Consider the following 17,654-nt stretch of genomic DNA (forward strand, 5'->3'; position numbering starts at 1 on the left):
ATCGGAAATTAATCAATTTTTCTTGCTAGAAGAGCTCTACTTGGGTGAAAATTTGTTTCTTCACTTAGACGCTCGGCTGTTTGATGCTTCAAAAAGTTTAAAAAAGCTAGATATTTCCAACAATTCTCTACAAATGATTGATTTTGATGATACAATCTCGCAATATGTCATTGTCGTTGATGGAAATCCTTTCAATTGTGACTGGTTACATCACTTGGAAGCGTCATTCGTTCAACAATTGATATATTTTCCCGTCACAAATGTACTTAACATCAACGGATTACCTTGTAGTTACGAACAAGTACCAACAATCGCTCCAGTAGCTGTTGTAAAGCCATCGCAATCTTTTTTGTTACTGATTCCGCCTTACATTTTTATATTTCTTGTCATCTATTTCCTCACTTCGATCACAATTTTGCTGATCCAGACTGTAAATTATTGTTATGAGTCATATTTGATGCATAAACAACTCCATTTGCCATTTTACCGTGCTTTAAGTCTCATTGACAATCCACGCGGCGATCGAAGAGCAACTTTCGAGATGAACAGAAGACCCCTGCCTTCCTTAAACTACGAAGCTCCGATATGGGAAAGATATGCTCCGGGCATGGAAAGTGCTCCTGTTGCAAATGACGAGTTAATTTATGAGGAAATAGCAGAAGAAGGACAAAAAAAGAGAGATCTGATGCAAGAAATTGACGAAGTGGTGAATTCAGCAAGGGAGTAACGGTATTTCAGATTCCATTCGGTGCTTCCATTTTCCACTCATTCTCAGCTGACTTCCATTTATTTACATAATTTATCAAAAACTGCTAAAAAAAATTTAAAAAATTTGTAATTTTGTGATGTTTTTCTCTGTAAAAGTACTAAAAATACTTGCAAAATAGAGATTGCACCTTCGAGATTTCCTTTTTCATCAAGAACAGTCGCCATTTGTTGAAACATTTCGGAAACTCAGTGAAACATCTGGCCACGTAAATTTTCATCGACTCCCAAAATGAGTGAGTCGGGCGTTCAAAAGATCATTCTTTCAAACAATGTGCAACAATGCATCGAGCAAGTGCTCCAGAACCAAGATCCCCTAAATTCAGCTGATTTTGACCCCACGGATTACATTAATCAGCTATTTCCGAACGAGCAGAGCTTGTCAAACATCGACGATATCATAAATCGGATGGAGCTGCAAATTAGCGAGCTGGACGATAACATACGGGGCGTAGTTCGGAGTCAGAGTCAAACGGGCGAACAAGGCAAGAAGGCTCTCGAGGAGGCGCAAGCAACAATTGTGCAGCTTTTTTCGCAAATAACCGACATTAAAGAGCGTGCGGAGAAAACAGAATCAATGGTAAAGGAGATTACGTGCGACATCAAGCAACTGGATTGCGCTAAGAAGAATCTCACGTCGGCAATTACGATCCTAAATCATCTCCACATGCTATTTGGGGGTGTCGAAAGTCTCGTGACGCTTGCCGAGAAACGTCAATACGGCGAAATACTGAATCCATTGCAGGCTATCACAGAAGTGAATCAATATTTCAAACAATATACGGAAATTCCGCAGATTCAAAGTCTATCGCAACGCGTTACCAACATTCATGCGGATCTCTCGACACAAATTACGGAAGATTTCAAAAATTGCTTCAGTACAAGTGCAAATCCCAACTCGGGACAAAAGATGTCGATGAAACAATTGACAGATGCGTGCAAAGTGGTCTCCGTGTTAGATCCGAAAGTGAAGCGGGAGCTGCTAAAGTGGTACGTGAATCTCCAGATGCAAGAATATATCCAACTTTTTCATGAAAATCAAGATATCGCGTGGTTAGATAAGATTGATAAGCGATATGCATGGATAAAACGACATTTGTTGGACTTTGAAGACAAATATGGGAAGATTTTTCCGCTGGATTGGGAGGTGTCGGAACGGATTGCTGTTCATTTTTGCAATATTACAAAGTAAGAATTGATTTTTTTGAAATTTTAACCCAATTTCTAACAATTTTTAAACCTTTCAGAGAGGAGCTCACTAATATTATGGCTAAACGTCGCACAGAAATTGACGTAAAATTGCTGCTTTTTGCTATCCAGAAGACTTCTGCATTTGAGCTTCTTCTTGTGAAACGATTTTCGGGAGCAACTTTTGACGAAAACACTTCGACATCGCCTTCACATGCGAAACCGGTGACACCAAGAAGTCCTGGGAACGATAAAAAGTTGTTAGAAGATCAAAGTCCGAGCAGTCAAGAACAAATTCAAATGGAGTTGGAACAAACAAAATCACCTTTTATCGACTTGATTGGTGTCTGTTTCAAAGCTTACCTGGATTTGTACACGGAGAGTATCGATCGCAACTTGGCGGATCTCGTTGAGAAATTCGTGCGTGAACAACAAAAGGACATCAACGACATAAATGCGGGAGTTTTTCCCAGTTGCGCGGATTTATTTGTTTTTTACAAAAAGTGCATGGTACAATGCACTCAATTGTGCAACGGAAAGACGATGTTTGATCTTTCGACGGTATTCAAAAAATATTTGCGAGAATATGCTGCAAAAGTGCTCGAATCCAAAGTGCCCAAAGTGACGTCGACCCAACCCAGTATCGGAACGAATTTGAGTTTTCTCACGAAAGATTTGCAAAATTTACAGACAGCTGCTGGTCAAGTTATTCACAATTTCTTGAAGGAAGGTGACGTTCCACGATACACGAAAGACGAAGTTGTCCGAATTTGCTGCATCATGACTACGGCTGAGTATTGTCTCGAAACTGTACAACAGCTGGAAGACAAATTAAAGGAAAAAGTCGAAGCTACGTACAAAGATCGCATCGATTTATCCGAGGAAAAGGACATTTTCCATCGTGTCATCTCGAATTCGATTCATCTCTTGGTGCAAGATGTCGAAAGTGGCTGCGAACCCGCAATGATTGCCATGTCGAAGGTGCAATGGCAAAACATCAGTCAAGTGGGCGACCAAAGTCCCTTTGTCAATTCAATTATCACGCACTTTAAACAATCCATTCCCATTATTCGTGACAATTTGGCCACGTCGCGCAAGTATTACACCCAATTTTGCCACAAATTTGTCAACTCTTTCATCCCCAAGTACATCAATACGTTATACAAGTGTCGTCCAACGAACGACACCACAAGTAATATTATGGGATGCGAACAATTGCTGCTCGATACACACAGCTTAAAAACTACTTTACTCGATTTGCCGTCGATTGGATCGCAAGTTGTACGAAAAGCACCCACGAGCTACACGAAAGTTGTCGTGAAAGGAATGTCCAAGGCAGAGATGATAATTAAAATTGTCATGGCACCCGTCAATCCGGCGCAACAGTTTATCGAACAATATTTAAAATTGCTGCCTGAAAGTGGATTAGGAGATTTTTACAAAGTGTTGGACATGAAATTGTTAAAGAAGCAAGATCAAGTACCATTGATCGATTTATACAAGAAATTGGCACCGAAAGAAAATTTAACGGGCGATGTCGAGGAAGCGAGTAACGCAACTGGTGGAGATAGCGAAAAAGGAAAATCGTTGAAAAAGTTTGAGAATTTACTGCGAAAAACACGAAAAACATTCCAAGAATAAGGATTTTAATTTGTATTTGTCTAAGAATTCGTAATTTTTGTTCGACATTTAATCTGTAACACTGTGCAAAATAAATTTATTTAATAAAATTAATATTAATACTAATTTTTAATTGAAATTTTAATTGAATTATGGCCGCTTTAAATTGAAACAAAATATGGAAAAAATAAAATTTGACTATTTCAATAGTTTTTATTTCGTTAATATAAAATCTTAAACAAAATTTTAAAAAATAAATTTTTGATTTTTAAAAATATTAAAAGTTTTTGTAGGTAAGGCACTGTGTGTCGAAAACGGTAATTTTTGATCATATTAGAAAAAAAATTGAACTTCAAGCAAAAGTTAAATAAAAATTTGTGAAATCAATATATTTTGAAGTCGAATATAATTTTGAAGTTTAGAAAATAATACATATGTGAATAAAACACATATTGTCACATATGTGATATTTAATTTCTTAAAATAATTTTTTTAAATTTTTTTGTCTTTTAAAATTACAATCAATTTTCAATTCTTGCAAAAAATTGTTTGATATCTTGAGCGTTTAAATTTGTTTGAAATTGTTCAAATTGTTTGAACTTTTTTTAAAAAAATCATAAAAAAAGTTTGATATCATTTTTTAAAATTTTTATTTTTAGCTATCAATTATGTATAAAGAAAATTTTTTGATTATTTAAAAAAAATGTTAAAATATGCGTAAAAATGAGCGTTTTTAGATAAATTGAGAATTTTTTTGTTGTTTATGATATTGCTCTGATATTGCATAAAAATCAATTTTTTCAACTCGCAAAAAACAAAACAAAAAAACATAAAACGCGAAATACAAAATCAAAAATAGAAAAATTCTCAGTTGGTTTAAAATAATTAAAAAAGTACTTTTTCTTTACAAAAAGTTTTTGTTTTAATTGATTTTTTTTTTAATTTTACATTTTGAACACTATTTCAATTTTTTCCTCATTTTGTTTTCAGATTTTTAATTTTTTTAAAATTTGAGTAACTTAATTTGGAACGGCCTTAAATTATATAATATGAGTTTTCTTTTTTGTCAATCTTTGACTCGAAATTTTTTTTTTGTTTTAAGTCTCAACTTTTTATTTAAAAAAGAAATTTTACATTTTTTTGTTCGCACAACATGTAAAACAAAATAAAAAAAAAAAGTTTTGAAATACCAAATTCATACCAAACAAATATTTTTTTTTAAAATTTGCTTTTTTAAAATAGATTTCAGAATATTTTTCAAAAAATGAAAAAATTAATCTGTGGAAAAAAGTTAATTTTTTTTTTTTTTATTTTGCCTTTGGATTTTCGGATTTTTGAATGGGGCATATTTTTTATTTTCATTTGGACTCGTAATTTTTTAAAAATTACTTCTGCTTTTATCTCTGATAATGTTAATTTTTCTCGCATGTACATTTTTCAATAAATTAATCCGTAAAAGTTAATCAGCCTTTGGTTTCTCTATGCTACTCGATGTTTCTGATGGCTTTTCCTCCTCTTTCTTCTTGAAAAACTTCTCTTTCAATTTACTCAAAAGTCCCTTAGTGGCAGCTTTATTCTTTAGAACGATCTTTTTCGTCGACATATTATGAATTGGTCCAAATGCCAAAGCCACAACGGTACATGCCAGACAAATTACGTTATAGGGCATACTAAAATCGGGTGTTGGAAGCGTAATGAGCAAAATTTCAGTTCGTAACTGGATGAAATATCCTTCGCCGCGTGTAGCATTGAAAGAATCCGCGAACAAACTGCCTTCGATTGGAATTCCCGTGTAATTACGGGCGATAGGAAGCATCACACTAACAACTGCTGCCCCGATATAATGTCCGTGATTCGCATCTGGCGGATATTCCTGCCACTTGAGGAAAATGTAGTCAAAGTCGATGCTGATTTCCACTGTGGAACGACTTGGAATCGTGAATGCTACTTCCAAGTGATATGCACGAGCTCGTTGCTCGCCTGGAATGTATTTCACGTAAGTGGGCTTAATTTCCGTGTCTTTGTTTTCCATTTTGAGCTTTAACGTGTGAAGGTAGATAGGCACGAACCACGGAACATTTTCCAGCAAGACGACATTCAGGGGTCCCCAATGTTTGTTTGTCAGCTTGGTGACAATTTTTCCGCGTTCTTGTCCGACTCCCAAAATGGAGCGTTTTGCGAAGATTGGTGGTGGCAGAATTAACTCAACTTTATCAGCGTCTGATTTATCAACTACAGCGATGTTCATTAACTGATTTCGGAACCGTTTTACGTCGTAAACGGCATATTTTGACGTAGCACCGCCGCGGGTAGAGGTTTCAGTTGCATGTGGCACGGGCGTCAACTCATAATTCACCTCCGTGGTGTCAACATAAACTTTAGATGATTCCGCTAAAGGACACATTCCATTGATGCCTTGACCAAAAAACTTCCTGATGGACCAATCGCGTCCCCCAAAAATCATCAAATCATGCACGAGATTGACCGTTTGACGGATCTCAAAAGTATACGATTCACATTTTTTGTCGTCACAGATTTTCCGGACATGAATACCGAGCGAGTGGTAGTTCGTGCTGTAGAGTTTCTCGGGTGTTAAGAGAGATGCCAAGCCTTCCTTGTAACTGCAAGGTAGAAATTTCTTCCACGGTGTCAAATTTTCGGTGCAAACAATTTCACGGGGAAGTGTCGCGTAACGAATTCTCGCCGTCGATTGATGCTTTGGATCGTAAAATTGTGGTTTAAGTGAGATTTCGGGACGAAGCGTATTTGTGTCGTCCACGAAACTCAAAGAGGCGCACAGCAGTCCAGATAATGTGCCACACAAACTTTTCCATTGATCGTCAATTAAATCATCGGAAGAACTTTCATTCCTGAACCAAGCCCAAATTTCAGCACCGGCAGGAGCATCGATTACTGGATATCCCCACTTCTCAGCCTTCCACAAACCCGAAGTGAGAGACACATGCAGCTCGTTGATCGGATAATGACGAAAAATCTCTGCTATCGGACGGGCAGTAAGATGTGTGTGAAGTACTAAAATCAAAAAAAAAATGTTAAATCACAACAAAAATAGAGTAAAATTAAATTTTCCTTACAATCGTCCGGCGAATCTAAATTCCATCGAGTCGTAAATTGAAAGTATGTGTTGACAAAACCCTGTTTCAGGGGCTTGATGTACAGCTCTTCGTCGTAAATGTCGACATTTTGTACGGATAGTTTAATAAAAGCACAGAAAATTAGTAGAAATAACATTTTTTTGGAGGAGACTCGCCCAGTGTTGGTTTTAGAACTGTCAAAATGCCCGGTTGTAAACAATTTCCAGTGCAATTCCAATCAAATTCCACGGAAAATGAAATTTATTTTGATTCAGAAATCAAAACAATCGTCAGGAATCAACGATGAATAGTCACGAATCCGCTAGTTGGACCGAAGATTTGCCACATTGCTCGGAGACAGGCTTGGGAGAGGCTGGAGCAACGCAATATCGATCAGATGGCAGTCGAATAGAGTCACACAAGAAAAAATTAGACTACAAAGTCTATTGCAAGTTTGAAAATAATATGTAAGTGATCTCGCTTTCAATGAGAAATAAGTTTTTTACATTAATTTTTCAATTTCTAGATACCTATATGGCATTTTTACGGGACACAATGGCTCACAAGTCGCCGAATTGTCCCTGCAAACAATCCCTTATCACATTTTCTGTGGACAAATGCAATCTGGATTCACCGAAGATGAAATTATAAATTTAATAAAGTGAGTTTTGTGACATTTTTAATGAAAATTAGAATTTGCTGAAAAATGTTCATTTCAGAGAAGCATTTGTGAATGTTGAAAAAAGCTACAATGATCAAATAAATAATCTTCTCTTCAAAAGAGTGACGTTACTCGATAGTCTTCCAAGAGGCCTTAGCGAATACGAAATTGCGCAACACTACAAACCCGTACTCGATGAGCTGAACAACATAAATGAAGAACTTACCGTAGGTGCCAGTGTCGTGCTTGCCTTAATTTACAACCACAAGCTTTATATCGCAAATTTGGGAAATTCCCGCGCTCTGTTGTGCAAAAATGACGAAAATAATGTTTTACGAGTGAAGCAACTTAGTGTCGATCATGATTTGACAAACCCGGATGAGGAAGCACGATTCCGGGCACTTGGTTTAGATGTGGCAGCTCTCAAGAAAAACAACGTCGTTTACGCCACGCGATGCATTGGAAACTACATGGGCAAGGGCGGTTACAAAGATTCCACATTTTTATCGGGTGCCGTGATGGAACCTATTATCACGGTGCCAGAAATCGTTGGTCCCATCGAGATTAATGACAGCACCCGTTTTTTGATTCTCATGTCGAAGGGACTTTGCCGCACACTCGCCGACATTTATGAATTGGAAGCCAGTTTGGTTAATCAAAAATGCGTCCAAATCACCGTGGAACATTTTCGCAACCAGACAAGTTTAATGGGAATCGCACAATCTGTCGTAAATAAGGTAAATTTGAACCATTACGAGAAATTTATGGAGGAAAAGAGCAAAGCGCTTAGTTCGAGAGAAGATATGACGTTCCTCATTCGCAACTTTAACTACCCAATACCAAATGCCAAAAATCAAGCCACACAAAAGGGATCATCGACAATCAGTTCCGTGATGAGTGACGCCATGAATTCGACCATCAACTCGGAATACCGCACGAAATTTGAGGAAAAAATTTCTCCGTATGTGGATTTCACGGACTACTATCAAAGAGTAGCGGAAGCCAAACGAAAGGGAACTTTGCCAAAGGGAATTGAATTTGACTAATAAAAAAAAATGATTTATTCAAACTGCCACGTTAGCCACATTACGAGTAACTCGTAATGCCGTCGCAGGTCCTTCACAGCAGGAGTATTTGTGATTTTTGGTTCTTCCCAGGTGATAGAAGTATCCAGTAATGCTACTTCTTTTAAAGATTCCTTTTGTCCTTTGACGTAATATTCCTTTAACAGTTGATAAATTTGACCAGTTTGACTGATGTACAGCTCCTTAGCTTGCTCATCGAGTTCATTAAGCAATTCCTTAGCGTTGGATTGTTTGTCTTTCAGGACATTTTCCATCTCGATTGGCTCATCATGGTCCAAATGTTTGTGTTCCGATTGATCATCCGTGTTAAGAACCACGTAATTGTACTTGGAATATGTGTCCTCGGCTTTGTTGTAATGCAAATGCTCAACAGGTAAGATAATTCTCAATGGAATACTGAAATTACTATCATCTTCTTCGATCATCGACTCGTTAAAAGCGAATTCCGTCGATGAATCCGCAACTCTGGGAATGATATTTTCCGATTCTGCTACTTTCCAGTCGTAATTCAGCTCGTTTTCAATAATATCCGGAGATAAAGTTGTTGTGGGTGACTCAATTTCCGTCGTGGAAACGTCATTTTCCGTTGTGGAAACGTCATTTTCCATTTCTGTCGTGACTTCTGTTTCATTCAAAGCATCAAAAAGCCCGTTCTCTTCTGTGGCAGTTTGAATTTCGTAATCGTAATCGGGGAACGGTTGCATGATGAACTCGATGTTGCAATATCCGCATGGCATGTCATAAAGTGTTGCCAAAATTGCTGCTTTAATGTAGGGAAATTGAATGTGACTCCAGGGTGGCACGATAATGTACGTGAGTCGTCCACAATTGTCCAGAACGTACGCCTGGTTGTCTGCCATCCCGAAAATCGGTCGTGTTTCCGGTGTTTCCTTTATAACGCTCATCGTATCATCCATCATTAGTAACTTTATTTCCGCTTCAAATTTCTTTTGCAATCGCGCTTCACCCAAATGTGAGATAACGAGAATGAACTGCAACGCATTAAAGCCGTTCTCATCGAAGCGGTTACGCAATTGACGAATCCTATGAATGAATTTAATAAATTTATGGATCAAAATATCATAGAAAAAACTTACATCGCTATTTGATCGAAATACAAGTAATTTGGAGCAATTTTAAAGAGAATCGTAATCTGCCCTTGCACATTTAGCAACAATTGCGGATCATCATTAAGGTAAATTCCAGTGATATTAAGTCCCTTACAAGTCTCGTCCATTATATTTCGTTGATCATCTTTTCTTTTGCTGCTCGGACCATCTCCTACCATGTGTGGCATGTATTCGAACATTGTTTCGCCCAGCGTTAAGGATCCAATTAGCACGAAAAATGCGAGTTTTAAATGCAACTAAAAAGAAATTGGGATCAAAAATTGAAAATTAAAGGAAAAAAAAATACTCACACTCATTGTTAAGTTTTTAAAATGCAGTCAAATTAGTGCACGAACTGAAGCACAACTGATTACTACACTATTTTGTGTCGATTATTTGGTGATAATGACAAATTTTGTGAATCGAACATTGGTGTGTAAGTATTTATTTGAAAATCAAACAAAAACTGAAGATTAAAAACAGAGATTACCGAGCGGAGAGAAAGAACACTAAATAAGAGGGAATGATCAGTACTGTTTACCTCAAGTTTGTTGTGACTCGTAATTTCTAATTGTATGCGAATTTGTGATATTTGTGAGAATTGAGTGAGAATGACGGGAATGAGGAAGAATTGAATTAGTGACGTCGTTTCTATGTACAAAAAGTTTATTTTTTTAATGGTAAAAAGTACATTTTTATGAGTGCGCACATTTTTTTTTCGTTATTTTAATTTTTTTTTTTTTTTTTTTTTATTATTTTTTACTTTTTTTTGTTTGGCGAACTCATGAAAATTATTTACAAACGTTCAACATATCACTTTATCAATGGTAAAAGAGATCCCAAACTCTTACAATAGTAATCAGGCACCAAACGATGAATTTCCTCGTCATCGGATTGCATAAATTCCTCCAAATCGTTCCTATTGTGAATACCGCTCTCCACCATGAGCGTTTGGAAATTGCAATTTTTGCCGAATAAGATGTCCGTGTTGCACCGATCACCAATCATCAAAGTTCTTTCGGGCGTTACATTCGTGTGACGCAAAATATAGTCACAAACGTAGTTGCTGGGCTTACCCACAATCGTTGCTTGTCGTCCCGAGCAGTTTTCGATACTCGCAATTATGGGTCCCGGTCCTGGAACAATAAATTTTCCTGGTTCTCGTTCATCAGCATTTGTCGCAATAAATTCCACATCGTTGTCGTCCAAGTAGGTGCAGGCTTTCGTTAATTTCGGAATGGAAAAGTGTTCGTCATATCCCACGACAACTGCTCCAATATCGTTATGCGGCACAAAATGGTTGTGTAACATATCGTCAATGGTGCTTTGCAGTACATCCGGTCCGTGTCCAACACTGTGAATTCCTGCCATCTTGAGTTCACGTGTTAGACCACTTGTTCCGATAACATACGCTTTCTTTGTAAAGTTGCGCTCTTTTAGCGAAGCAGCTGCCAGATACGCTGACGAAAGAATGTTCGAAGCATCCACTTTGTAACCGAGTCGTTGTGCTTTTTGAACAAACTCGGAGCGGATTTTTTCGGAATTGTTGGTGATAAAGTAGATTTGCTTGCCGATGGACTGAAAATAGTTGATGACGTCGGGACTGCCGGGCAGCACACGATTACCCAACCATAAGACGCCATCGCAATCACTGATGACCGTGTCGAAGGAATTCATCCAATGTTTTATTTCGGACTTTTTGGCCTTATTTAAACAAAAAGGACCATCGTCGTACTTCATTGAAGGCATTTTGAGATGATTCTGGAAAATGAGATATGCAAAATTAATACACGTGGTGGATTTTTTTTTATAAATTTTAGATTTTATCTCGATAAATGGAAGAAAAATAATATTTAACTCACTTTTTAACAGAAAAATTAACACGAAATAGTTAAAATTGTCAAATAATGAGTTAAAAATTGGTCAAAAATTTTGAATGTTAATTGTCACACAAATTGCTTTGATATTCACTGATCGACAGTCAATACTAAACTGAGACAGGGGATGCAAGACAAAGGATGATGTATAAAACATTAAAGTGCGAACGATAAAACGAGACAAAATATCAACCGTTAGAAAAAGTACTTCTCCTTAAATTAAAAATCTTAAACTTTTATACGAGTTTTAATTCATTAATCAAAGATTTTCTTTAAAAAATATACCTGACGTTCCCATTTTCCTCTTAAATCTCGCTTTTCTTGCGAATTTATCGATTATTCGATATAACAAAGCTTTCGTGACCAAATGAAATTATGTTTCCTCTTCATTTTAATTGCTTTATCAGCTATCTCAACTAATACAATGACGAACATTTACATTCACTCGAACGTAACGACAAGTAACGATAAAATTTAGTGTACAACTTACATCATCAGCAAAGCTGGTAGACAGTAATTGATAAGCAAACAAAAGCTAGATTGTCTTTTTGTGTCGCAGATCAAGAAATTTCTTCTTTTAATTGTGTTTGATTGAAAAAGAGTTGCTAAAAATGGACTCTAACGCATTGAAAGCCTTCGGTTTCGTTGCATTTCCTCATATTGGCGGAATTCTCGGAGGTAAATTCATAAAATTAAATTTTTTTTGATCTGGAAAGCATCTAGAAATTTCACAAGTTTAGGTCGAATTACACAGAGAAACATCAAAGGGTGGTACGAATCTTTGAAGCGTCCTTCATGGAGGTAATTTTTGTCGATAAACAATTTTTTTTTACTGAATTTAATTTTTAATTTTTTTTCTAGGCCACCAAACTACGTGTTTCCTCCTGTTTGGACGGCTCTCTATTCTGGCATGGGATATGCCTCGTATCTCGTTTGGCGTGATGGCGGAGGTTTTTCAGGTGAATCAGCAAAACTGCCCTTAGCTTTGTACGGAGCGCAGCTCGCTTTGAATTGGGCTTGGTCGCCGATATTTTTCCACTATCACAACTTGTCGTTGTCCGCAATGGAGATCGTATTATTAACTGGAACTGCTGGCGCGTGTGCCGTTTCATTCCACAAAGTGAACTCGACCGCTGGATGGCTATTGGCCCCATACCTGGCATGGTTGTGCTTCGCTTCCGTATTGAACATCAAAATTTGGTGGGATAATCGTGGCGCAATCAAAGATAAGGAAAATTAAGTGTTCATTGAGCAAACATGGGTGTGGCATTTAAGTGATGTTTTTTTAGAGCAAAAGCCTTTTATCACGTTTTAATTGTGAAAGTTTTAAAATAAATAAAGTTATTCTTGGGTAAATTCTTGTATATTTATGAAAAAAAAAATGAGAGGTGAATCCGACACACAAGTGCTTATGATACTAACTTAATAACGAAGAGCGCTGACTAAAAATTCATTAAACACGAATAGGAAAGGCTTAATAACCGTAATTGTACCCTGAATATCCGCCGTAGTAGGACTGGCTGTACTGTTGATTCCACTGAGCATAGCCATACTGATAATTTGGATCGTTGCCGTAATATGCTTGTTGCTGCGTGCCATAGTTATATCCCTGGGTGTTGCTAGCATATGTTGATCCCGATCCAGCTGGCAATGGTGGATTCGAATCCTTTGACTTTTGACGTGATTCGCTACAAAAAATTAAAAATTACACATTAAATTCGGTGTTTTTTGATAATTTTAAGCAAAACTTACTCTGATTTCTTTTTTCCCTCATTCGCTTTTGTAAGTGCCGCTTGCAATTGTTTCTGAGCTTCCTGCAATGTCTTGCAATCTTTTCCGAAATCTTCAAGAAATTCGACTTTTCGTTGCGCAAACAATACTCGTTGCTCCGGTTCGATACTTTCGCGTGCCACAAAGACATCCATAACTTGAACAACTTCCTTTTCGTCGACGGAATCGCGTTGCAAGAGTAAATCAATGAGCTGCAGTGCTACTCTCGTGTTTGAGGGATCTTTTTCCATGACGCCTTTCAGCATTTTAATCGCTTGTTCAATGTCTTTCTTGATTTTGTTGAGGAAACGAGCATACTTGATTGCCAAATTGGCCGCTAAACTTTTGTTTTTCGCATTATTGATGTAGTTTTCGTACAACTGAACACATTTATCCAAGTCACCTCGGCGTCGTTCGACATTGATTCGCTTGTATGCCACTTGGAGAATGTTTGGGATTTTGTTATCGAGTGTGCTCAAGATTTCCGCCGCTTTATTAATGTTGCCTTGTGCCTCCTCGAAGCCGGCCCACATGAGATGCAACGATGGCTTGTCCGGATGATGGATAGTACATGCTCGTTCGTAGGCGTCACGTGTCCGGGCAACGGCATTTTCGTCCGTTTGCGATTCCAAGTAACGAATGAGCTTCAACCAAAATTCATCGTATAAAGCGCATGCGATGAGACAGCGTTCGAACAGCACGAGAATACGGGTTTGGTTGCCTTGTTCGATCTCGAAGTCAAGATATTCTTTCCAATTTTTCAGTTGAATGCGTTCGAGGGGTTTTACGTGGAAATACGGACGTTTGATGCCCTCTTCGTAAGACCAACGTGCAGATACGGCGGAAACATTGGCCTTGTGAATCTTCTTGCGAATGGATATGATCTTGTTTTTGATCGATTGAAGTTCTTCTTCGCTACGGTAATGATCATCGGGTTCATCTTCTCCGGGGGGCACGTCGTCACTTTGTTCGACTTTGTCCTCTTTTGCACGAACATCTTCGCGGATTTTCTTGAATTCCTTAACTGAGATAAGGTTCAAGACTTGATTCTGGTTGACAAGATCCTGGAAACTAAAGAAAAATTGTTAGACGTTGAATTCTTTTTTTTTTCTTTTGAATAATTTTGCGACTAAATTTAATTATTTGATTTTTTGTCGGATTTTCTTATTTTTTACGCGAAATAATTTTTTTTAATCTTAATTTCAATAAGTTTAGTTAATTTTTGTAGGATTATTATGTAAAACAGAATTTTTTAAAAAGTACAAAAAATCTAAAAGAAAGATTCCTAAATTGAAAATTCAAAATGTTAAATTAAGCCGCTTAAACTTAAAAAAAAAAAATAAATAAACTTACTTGTCAAAATGTGTAGTGTAACCTTGCGTTGGTGTCGCCAACAATCGATCATAGATCCCGACGACATTTTTCAAACGCTTGGCTTCGGTCTCCCATCTGATGTATGCTTCCCACAACTTATCCGAGCGGAACTCCAAGCCACATGCCGACAAAGCACGTTCAAATTGCGATCGAATAAACTCTTCATTATCTGCTTGCGTCTCCTTGCAATACGACAAATAATGGATCCACAAATCCACGGATAATGGAATTGCCTTCAATCCACGCTCAAAAACCTTTAAAATTGACGAAAATTTTGAATTAATCAAATTTGTTTGGATATTTTGCATCATGCGGGATCAACGTTTGTCTTTCAACAAAAATTTACTAAAAAAGTGCAATCATTTATTTTTTTTTTGTTTGAAAAAATATTCGAAAAGTAACAAAAACTTGCAAATGACATCACAAACTTGGCTTAAAATTTAAAAATATCTAAAAAAAATTGTCACTTTCACTTTTTATAATTTAAAAATTTTACAAAAAAATCACTGAATCTCACTAAAAAATTTCAATATAAATTCATTTTACAATAAAATTCACTTATAAACTAGGGGTCCCTCTGTCAAAGTTGTAAGTTTTCATACTTGATTTATTAGTTGTGTGAAAAATAAAATATTTAAATTGCACTTTTTTCGTCGAATTCTGTTTTGACAAATCGTTCCATGATGCAAGTCGGCCACCAATAAGAATCAGTCTTAAAATCCTAAAGAAAATATTATTTTTTTTACAATATTTCATTAAAATCTATGATTAATATTTAAATTTTACAAATATAATTACAATAATATCGAACCTTACTCTGACTTTATTTTCCATTTTTTAGTACATTTATCAGCTTGCTGGATCAAACAAGTAAAAAGGTAAAAGTTGAAGAGGGATTTTTGTGTGTGGTGATGAAGGACAAATGAGGAAATGATGAAACAATTTATTTTTTTTGATTTCTTTTTTGAGAATTTTTCTTTTCTTCTTAGACAATATTTTTTTTTTATAACAAAATATGAAAAAAATTACAATACTTGAATATCACAGAATTTCATCACAGATAAATAAATATATATATAAAATTACAATACATTCAAAATTTCAGTCTTATGAGCTATCTTAAAGGCTAATTTTGCAATTACAAACTATTTTCTGTGTGGATGTGTGAACTCTGAGCTGACACAATTTCTTAACAATCTCAAAGATAAAAATCTTTTTTTCGGTCTCTTCCTAGTAATTAATACAATTGTTGTGTGACATTTTTTGATTTTTTTTTATAAAAAAATATTTTAAGTACGAATACTTACGAAAAAGTGAACTTTTTTCGATTTTTGGCGTCGAAGAAAGTTCACAATTTGAAAGAAAAAAAGTAAAATTTCAAAGTAACACTCACCTCTTCACACTTTTTCTTGTTTCCCTTGCGCTTTTCGTAGTCTGCGTATTTGCGCCAGTACCCATAACAGTAACAGTAGTGTGCTAGGAAAGCATCATATGCCTCGCGAGCTGCTTCAATATCGTTCTAAAAGGATGAATAAACGTTATTTTTAGTAAAAACTCGTTAAATTTCAAATTTAATATTAACCTCATGATCGACATATTGCAGCAAATAAGTCCACGCTGTAAAGTCTGTGGAGTCATCGTTCACAGCTTTCCAATATTTATCGAGATCCGGTAGCTTTTTCTTTTCTTCGCTCATTTTCCCGTCAGTCGAGTCTAATTTGGCTTTTTTCTCGACCGCTTTTGGGCTATCGTGTCCATTATCGCCATCCTCGTGCTTTCTTTTTGGCGTGTCAGTCATTTTGAGTTCGTCTTCCGATACAACTTCCGTGTCTGCAGGCAATTCCGCCAGCTTTGGACCTGGCAACTCTTCGTCAGAAACTTCGTCGGCGTCTTTTACGATGATTTTTTCCGGTGCTGGAGGCAATTCGTCTTCGGAAACCATTTCTGCGTCGGGATCGGCTTTTGTTTCCGTGGCATTGCTATCTCCACCGTTCGCAATGTCTTCGGCCAATGCGTTGTCGCTGCTGCTTGTGTCGTGAATTTCGTTCAAATTCTCCGACGGCAAACTGTTGGCGTTGTCCTCGACCGCTAAACTTGCGACAAAATCGTTGTCATTTGTTGTAGTTGTAATTGGTTCGGATCCCACAGAGTCCTGTGGCAATGTGTCAATTTCTTCTGAGGCAAAGGGGAATGTGCCACTGTTTTCCTCAACGCTGTCGGGCAACGCTTTTGATGTGTTATTCAAGAGTCCTGTGGGTTGATCCCCATCAGAATTTAGTAAATCATCTTCATCATAGTTGCCGGAAAGATTTTGCAGCTGTTCGAGCACTTTGTTCGCCTCGATGGTAGGATCTTCGCTTTGATCGGTGTCCATTTGTTCAATTTCTTCAACTTGTTCGACTGGAGGCTACGAAAAAAAATTATTTTAAACTCTTTTCTTGATAAAAAGAAAAAAAATTTATCAAAAAATTGAATCAGTTGGCCCTTGCATGAAACATCTTTCAATTTCTTGTCAGGAATAGACGCTCTCAGAGCGTCCATTCTTCGTAATAGCAAGTTTTTTCATCATGTTAAAACATGTTCACTACCGAAAAATGCATTAACTTTACCTCTTCTTTTGATGCTCGCCCTCTAGTTGATCGCGTGGCCCTGGGCGGCGTCGTTTTTGCTGGTGACTTTGCAGCTCCACGTCGGGATCTCGTAGTTCTGCCTGAAATAAATGGAAAACCGGCTTGTTAAATTTTGCCAATTTGGAATAATTTCGTTTTATTTGTGTGAAGCAATCATCCATGAACCGTGCAAATGTACGCGCGTACAAAAAATGTACACGAAAGCCAAATGTTTGGATCCATTTTGCACGAAAACTAACATATTTCATTTCTGACTTTCACTTTCTTCGGAAAAACTGGAGCTCCATACTGAGTTTTAACATATTTTTACGTGATAAAACTCAAATGTAAACGAGAAAAATCGAAAAATATGTACCTGTTTCTTGGTCCATGTTGTTTTTTTCCGTTTAGTTTGTTAGAGAATCGAAATGAACTTAAAATGAACTCGGAAATGAACTCGGGAATGAACAAGTCCAGCGCACATTTAGAAATTTGTGCCGC

General features: G+C 36.9%; 7 protein-coding genes across 9 annotated transcripts; 3 read left to right on the forward strand and 4 right to left on the reverse strand.

Moving 5' to 3' along the window:
• The first annotated feature begins 831 nt into the window (after window positions 1-831).
• LOC134835815 (vacuolar protein sorting-associated protein 53 homolog) lies at window positions 832-3,694 on the forward strand. Its single transcript, XM_063850787.1, has 2 exons — window positions 832-1,953; window positions 2,013-3,694. Exons 1-2 carry the CDS (start codon window positions 998-1,000, stop codon window positions 3,592-3,594), a joined length of 2,538 nt encoding a protein of 845 aa, XP_063706857.1. The 5' UTR covers window positions 832-997; the 3' UTR covers window positions 3,595-3,694.
• LOC134835816 (GPI transamidase component PIG-T) lies at window positions 3,606-6,884 on the reverse strand. Of its 3 annotated transcripts, none has more exons than XM_063850790.1 (3): window positions 6,669-6,884; window positions 5,006-6,606; window positions 3,606-3,655 (listed from the first exon to the last, which is right to left on the reverse strand). In XM_063850790.1, exons 1-2 carry the CDS (start codon window positions 6,823-6,825, stop codon window positions 5,033-5,035), a joined length of 1,731 nt encoding a protein of 576 aa, XP_063706860.1. In that variant the 5' UTR covers window positions 6,826-6,884; the 3' UTR covers window positions 3,606-3,655; window positions 5,006-5,032. The 3 variants fall into 3 exon arrangements, with proteins under 3 accessions (XP_063706860.1, XP_063706859.1, XP_063706858.1); XM_063850789.1 differs by having other exon boundaries at window positions 3,648-3,695; XM_063850788.1 differs by lacking the exon at window positions 3,606-3,655 and having other exon boundaries at window positions 4,972-6,606.
• LOC134835818 (TGF-beta-activated kinase 1 and MAP3K7-binding protein 1-like) lies at window positions 6,857-8,453 on the forward strand. Its single transcript, XM_063850792.1, has 3 exons — window positions 6,857-7,135; window positions 7,195-7,329; window positions 7,388-8,453. The coding sequence occupies exons 1-3, from the start codon at window positions 6,972-6,974 to the stop codon at window positions 8,373-8,375; spliced, it is 1,287 nt and encodes a 428-aa protein (XP_063706862.1). The 5' UTR covers window positions 6,857-6,971; the 3' UTR covers window positions 8,376-8,453.
• On the reverse strand, window positions 8,367-9,982 carry LOC134835817 (uncharacterized). Its single transcript, XM_063850791.1, has 3 exons — window positions 9,835-9,982; window positions 9,512-9,780; window positions 8,367-9,458 (listed from the first exon to the last, which is right to left on the reverse strand). The coding sequence occupies exons 1-3, from the start codon at window positions 9,838-9,840 to the stop codon at window positions 8,390-8,392; spliced, it is 1,344 nt and encodes a 447-aa protein (XP_063706861.1). The 5' UTR covers window positions 9,841-9,982; the 3' UTR covers window positions 8,367-8,389.
• A 205-nt stretch (window positions 9,983-10,187) lies between these two features.
• Window positions 10,188-11,526, reverse strand: LOC134835993 (glycerol-3-phosphate phosphatase-like). The gene is made up of 2 exons (XM_063851083.1): window positions 11,386-11,526; window positions 10,188-11,284 (listed from the first exon to the last, which is right to left on the reverse strand). The coding sequence occupies exon 2, from the start codon at window positions 11,270-11,272 to the stop codon at window positions 10,337-10,339; it is 936 nt and encodes a 311-aa protein (XP_063707153.1). The 5' UTR covers window positions 11,273-11,284; window positions 11,386-11,526; the 3' UTR covers window positions 10,188-10,336.
• Window positions 11,527-11,890: 364 nt separating this feature from the next.
• LOC134835994 (translocator protein) lies at window positions 11,891-12,756 on the forward strand. Its single transcript, XM_063851084.1, has 3 exons — window positions 11,891-12,078; window positions 12,141-12,201; window positions 12,262-12,756. The coding sequence occupies exons 1-3, from the start codon at window positions 12,012-12,014 to the stop codon at window positions 12,638-12,640; spliced, it is 507 nt and encodes a 168-aa protein (XP_063707154.1). The 5' UTR covers window positions 11,891-12,011; the 3' UTR covers window positions 12,641-12,756.
• Window positions 12,757-12,869: 113 nt separating this feature from the next.
• On the reverse strand, window positions 12,870-17,568 carry LOC134835992 (pre-mRNA-processing factor 39). The gene is made up of 7 exons (XM_063851082.1): window positions 17,530-17,568; window positions 17,154-17,254; window positions 16,127-16,951; window positions 15,938-16,063; window positions 14,524-14,798; window positions 13,153-14,241; window positions 12,870-13,088 (listed from the first exon to the last, which is right to left on the reverse strand). The coding sequence occupies exons 1-7, from the start codon at window positions 17,543-17,545 to the stop codon at window positions 12,875-12,877; spliced, it is 2,646 nt and encodes an 881-aa protein (XP_063707152.1). The 5' UTR covers window positions 17,546-17,568; the 3' UTR covers window positions 12,870-12,874.
• Window positions 17,569-17,654: the final 86 nt, after the last annotated feature.

This window comes from Culicoides brevitarsis, chromosome 3 (assembly GCF_036172545.1).
Source record: "Culicoides brevitarsis isolate CSIRO-B50_1 chromosome 3, AGI_CSIRO_Cbre_v1, whole genome shotgun sequence".
Lineage (NCBI taxonomy): Eukaryota > Metazoa > Arthropoda > Insecta > Diptera > Ceratopogonidae > Culicoides > Culicoides brevitarsis.

Coding starts and splice junctions, on each gene's coding strand:
- LOC134835815 (XM_063850787.1), top strand. CDS start 998: ATGAGTGAGTCGGGCGTTCAAAAGATCATTCTTTCAAACAATGTGCAA. Junction 1,954..2,012: donor CATTTTTGCAATATTACAAA/GTAAGAATTGAT, acceptor TAAACCTTTCAG/AGAGGAGCTCACTAATATTA.
- LOC134835992 (XM_063851082.1), bottom strand. Junction 16,064..16,126: donor TGCAATATGTCGATCATGAG/GTTAATATTAAA, acceptor TCATCCTTTTAG/AACGATATTGAAGCAGCTCG. Junction 14,242..14,523: donor TACACTACACATTTTGACAA/GTAAGTTTATTT, acceptor ATTTTTCTTTAG/TTTCCAGGATCTTGTCAACC.
- LOC134835994 (XM_063851084.1), top strand. CDS start 12,012: ATGGACTCTAACGCATTGAAAGCCTTCGGTTTCGTTGCATTTCCTCAT. Junction 12,079..12,140: donor TATTGGCGGAATTCTCGGAG/GTAAATTCATAA, acceptor TCACAAGTTTAG/GTCGAATTACACAGAGAAAC. Junction 12,202..12,261: donor TTGAAGCGTCCTTCATGGAG/GTAATTTTTGTC, acceptor TTTTTTTTCTAG/GCCACCAAACTACGTGTTTC.
- LOC134835818 (XM_063850792.1), top strand. CDS start 6,972: ATGAATAGTCACGAATCCGCTAGTTGGACCGAAGATTTGCCACATTGC. Junction 7,136..7,194: donor TGCAAGTTTGAAAATAATAT/GTAAGTGATCTC, acceptor TTCAATTTCTAG/ATACCTATATGGCATTTTTA. Junction 7,330..7,387: donor GAAATTATAAATTTAATAAA/GTGAGTTTTGTG, acceptor TGTTCATTTCAG/AGAAGCATTTGTGAATGTTG.
- LOC134835816 (XM_063850790.1), bottom strand. CDS start 6,825: ATGTTATTTCTACTAATTTTCTGTGCTTTTATTAAACTATCCGTACAA. Junction 6,607..6,668: donor TTTAGATTCGCCGGACGATT/GTAAGGAAAATT, acceptor TTTTGATTTTAG/TACTTCACACACATCTTACT.
- LOC134835993 (XM_063851083.1), bottom strand. CDS start 11,272: ATGCCTTCAATGAAGTACGACGATGGTCCTTTTTGTTTAAATAAGGCC.
- LOC134835817 (XM_063850791.1), bottom strand. Junction 9,459..9,511: donor TATTTCGATCAAATAGCGAT/GTAAGTTTTTTC, acceptor ATTCATTCATAG/GATTCGTCAATTGCGTAACC.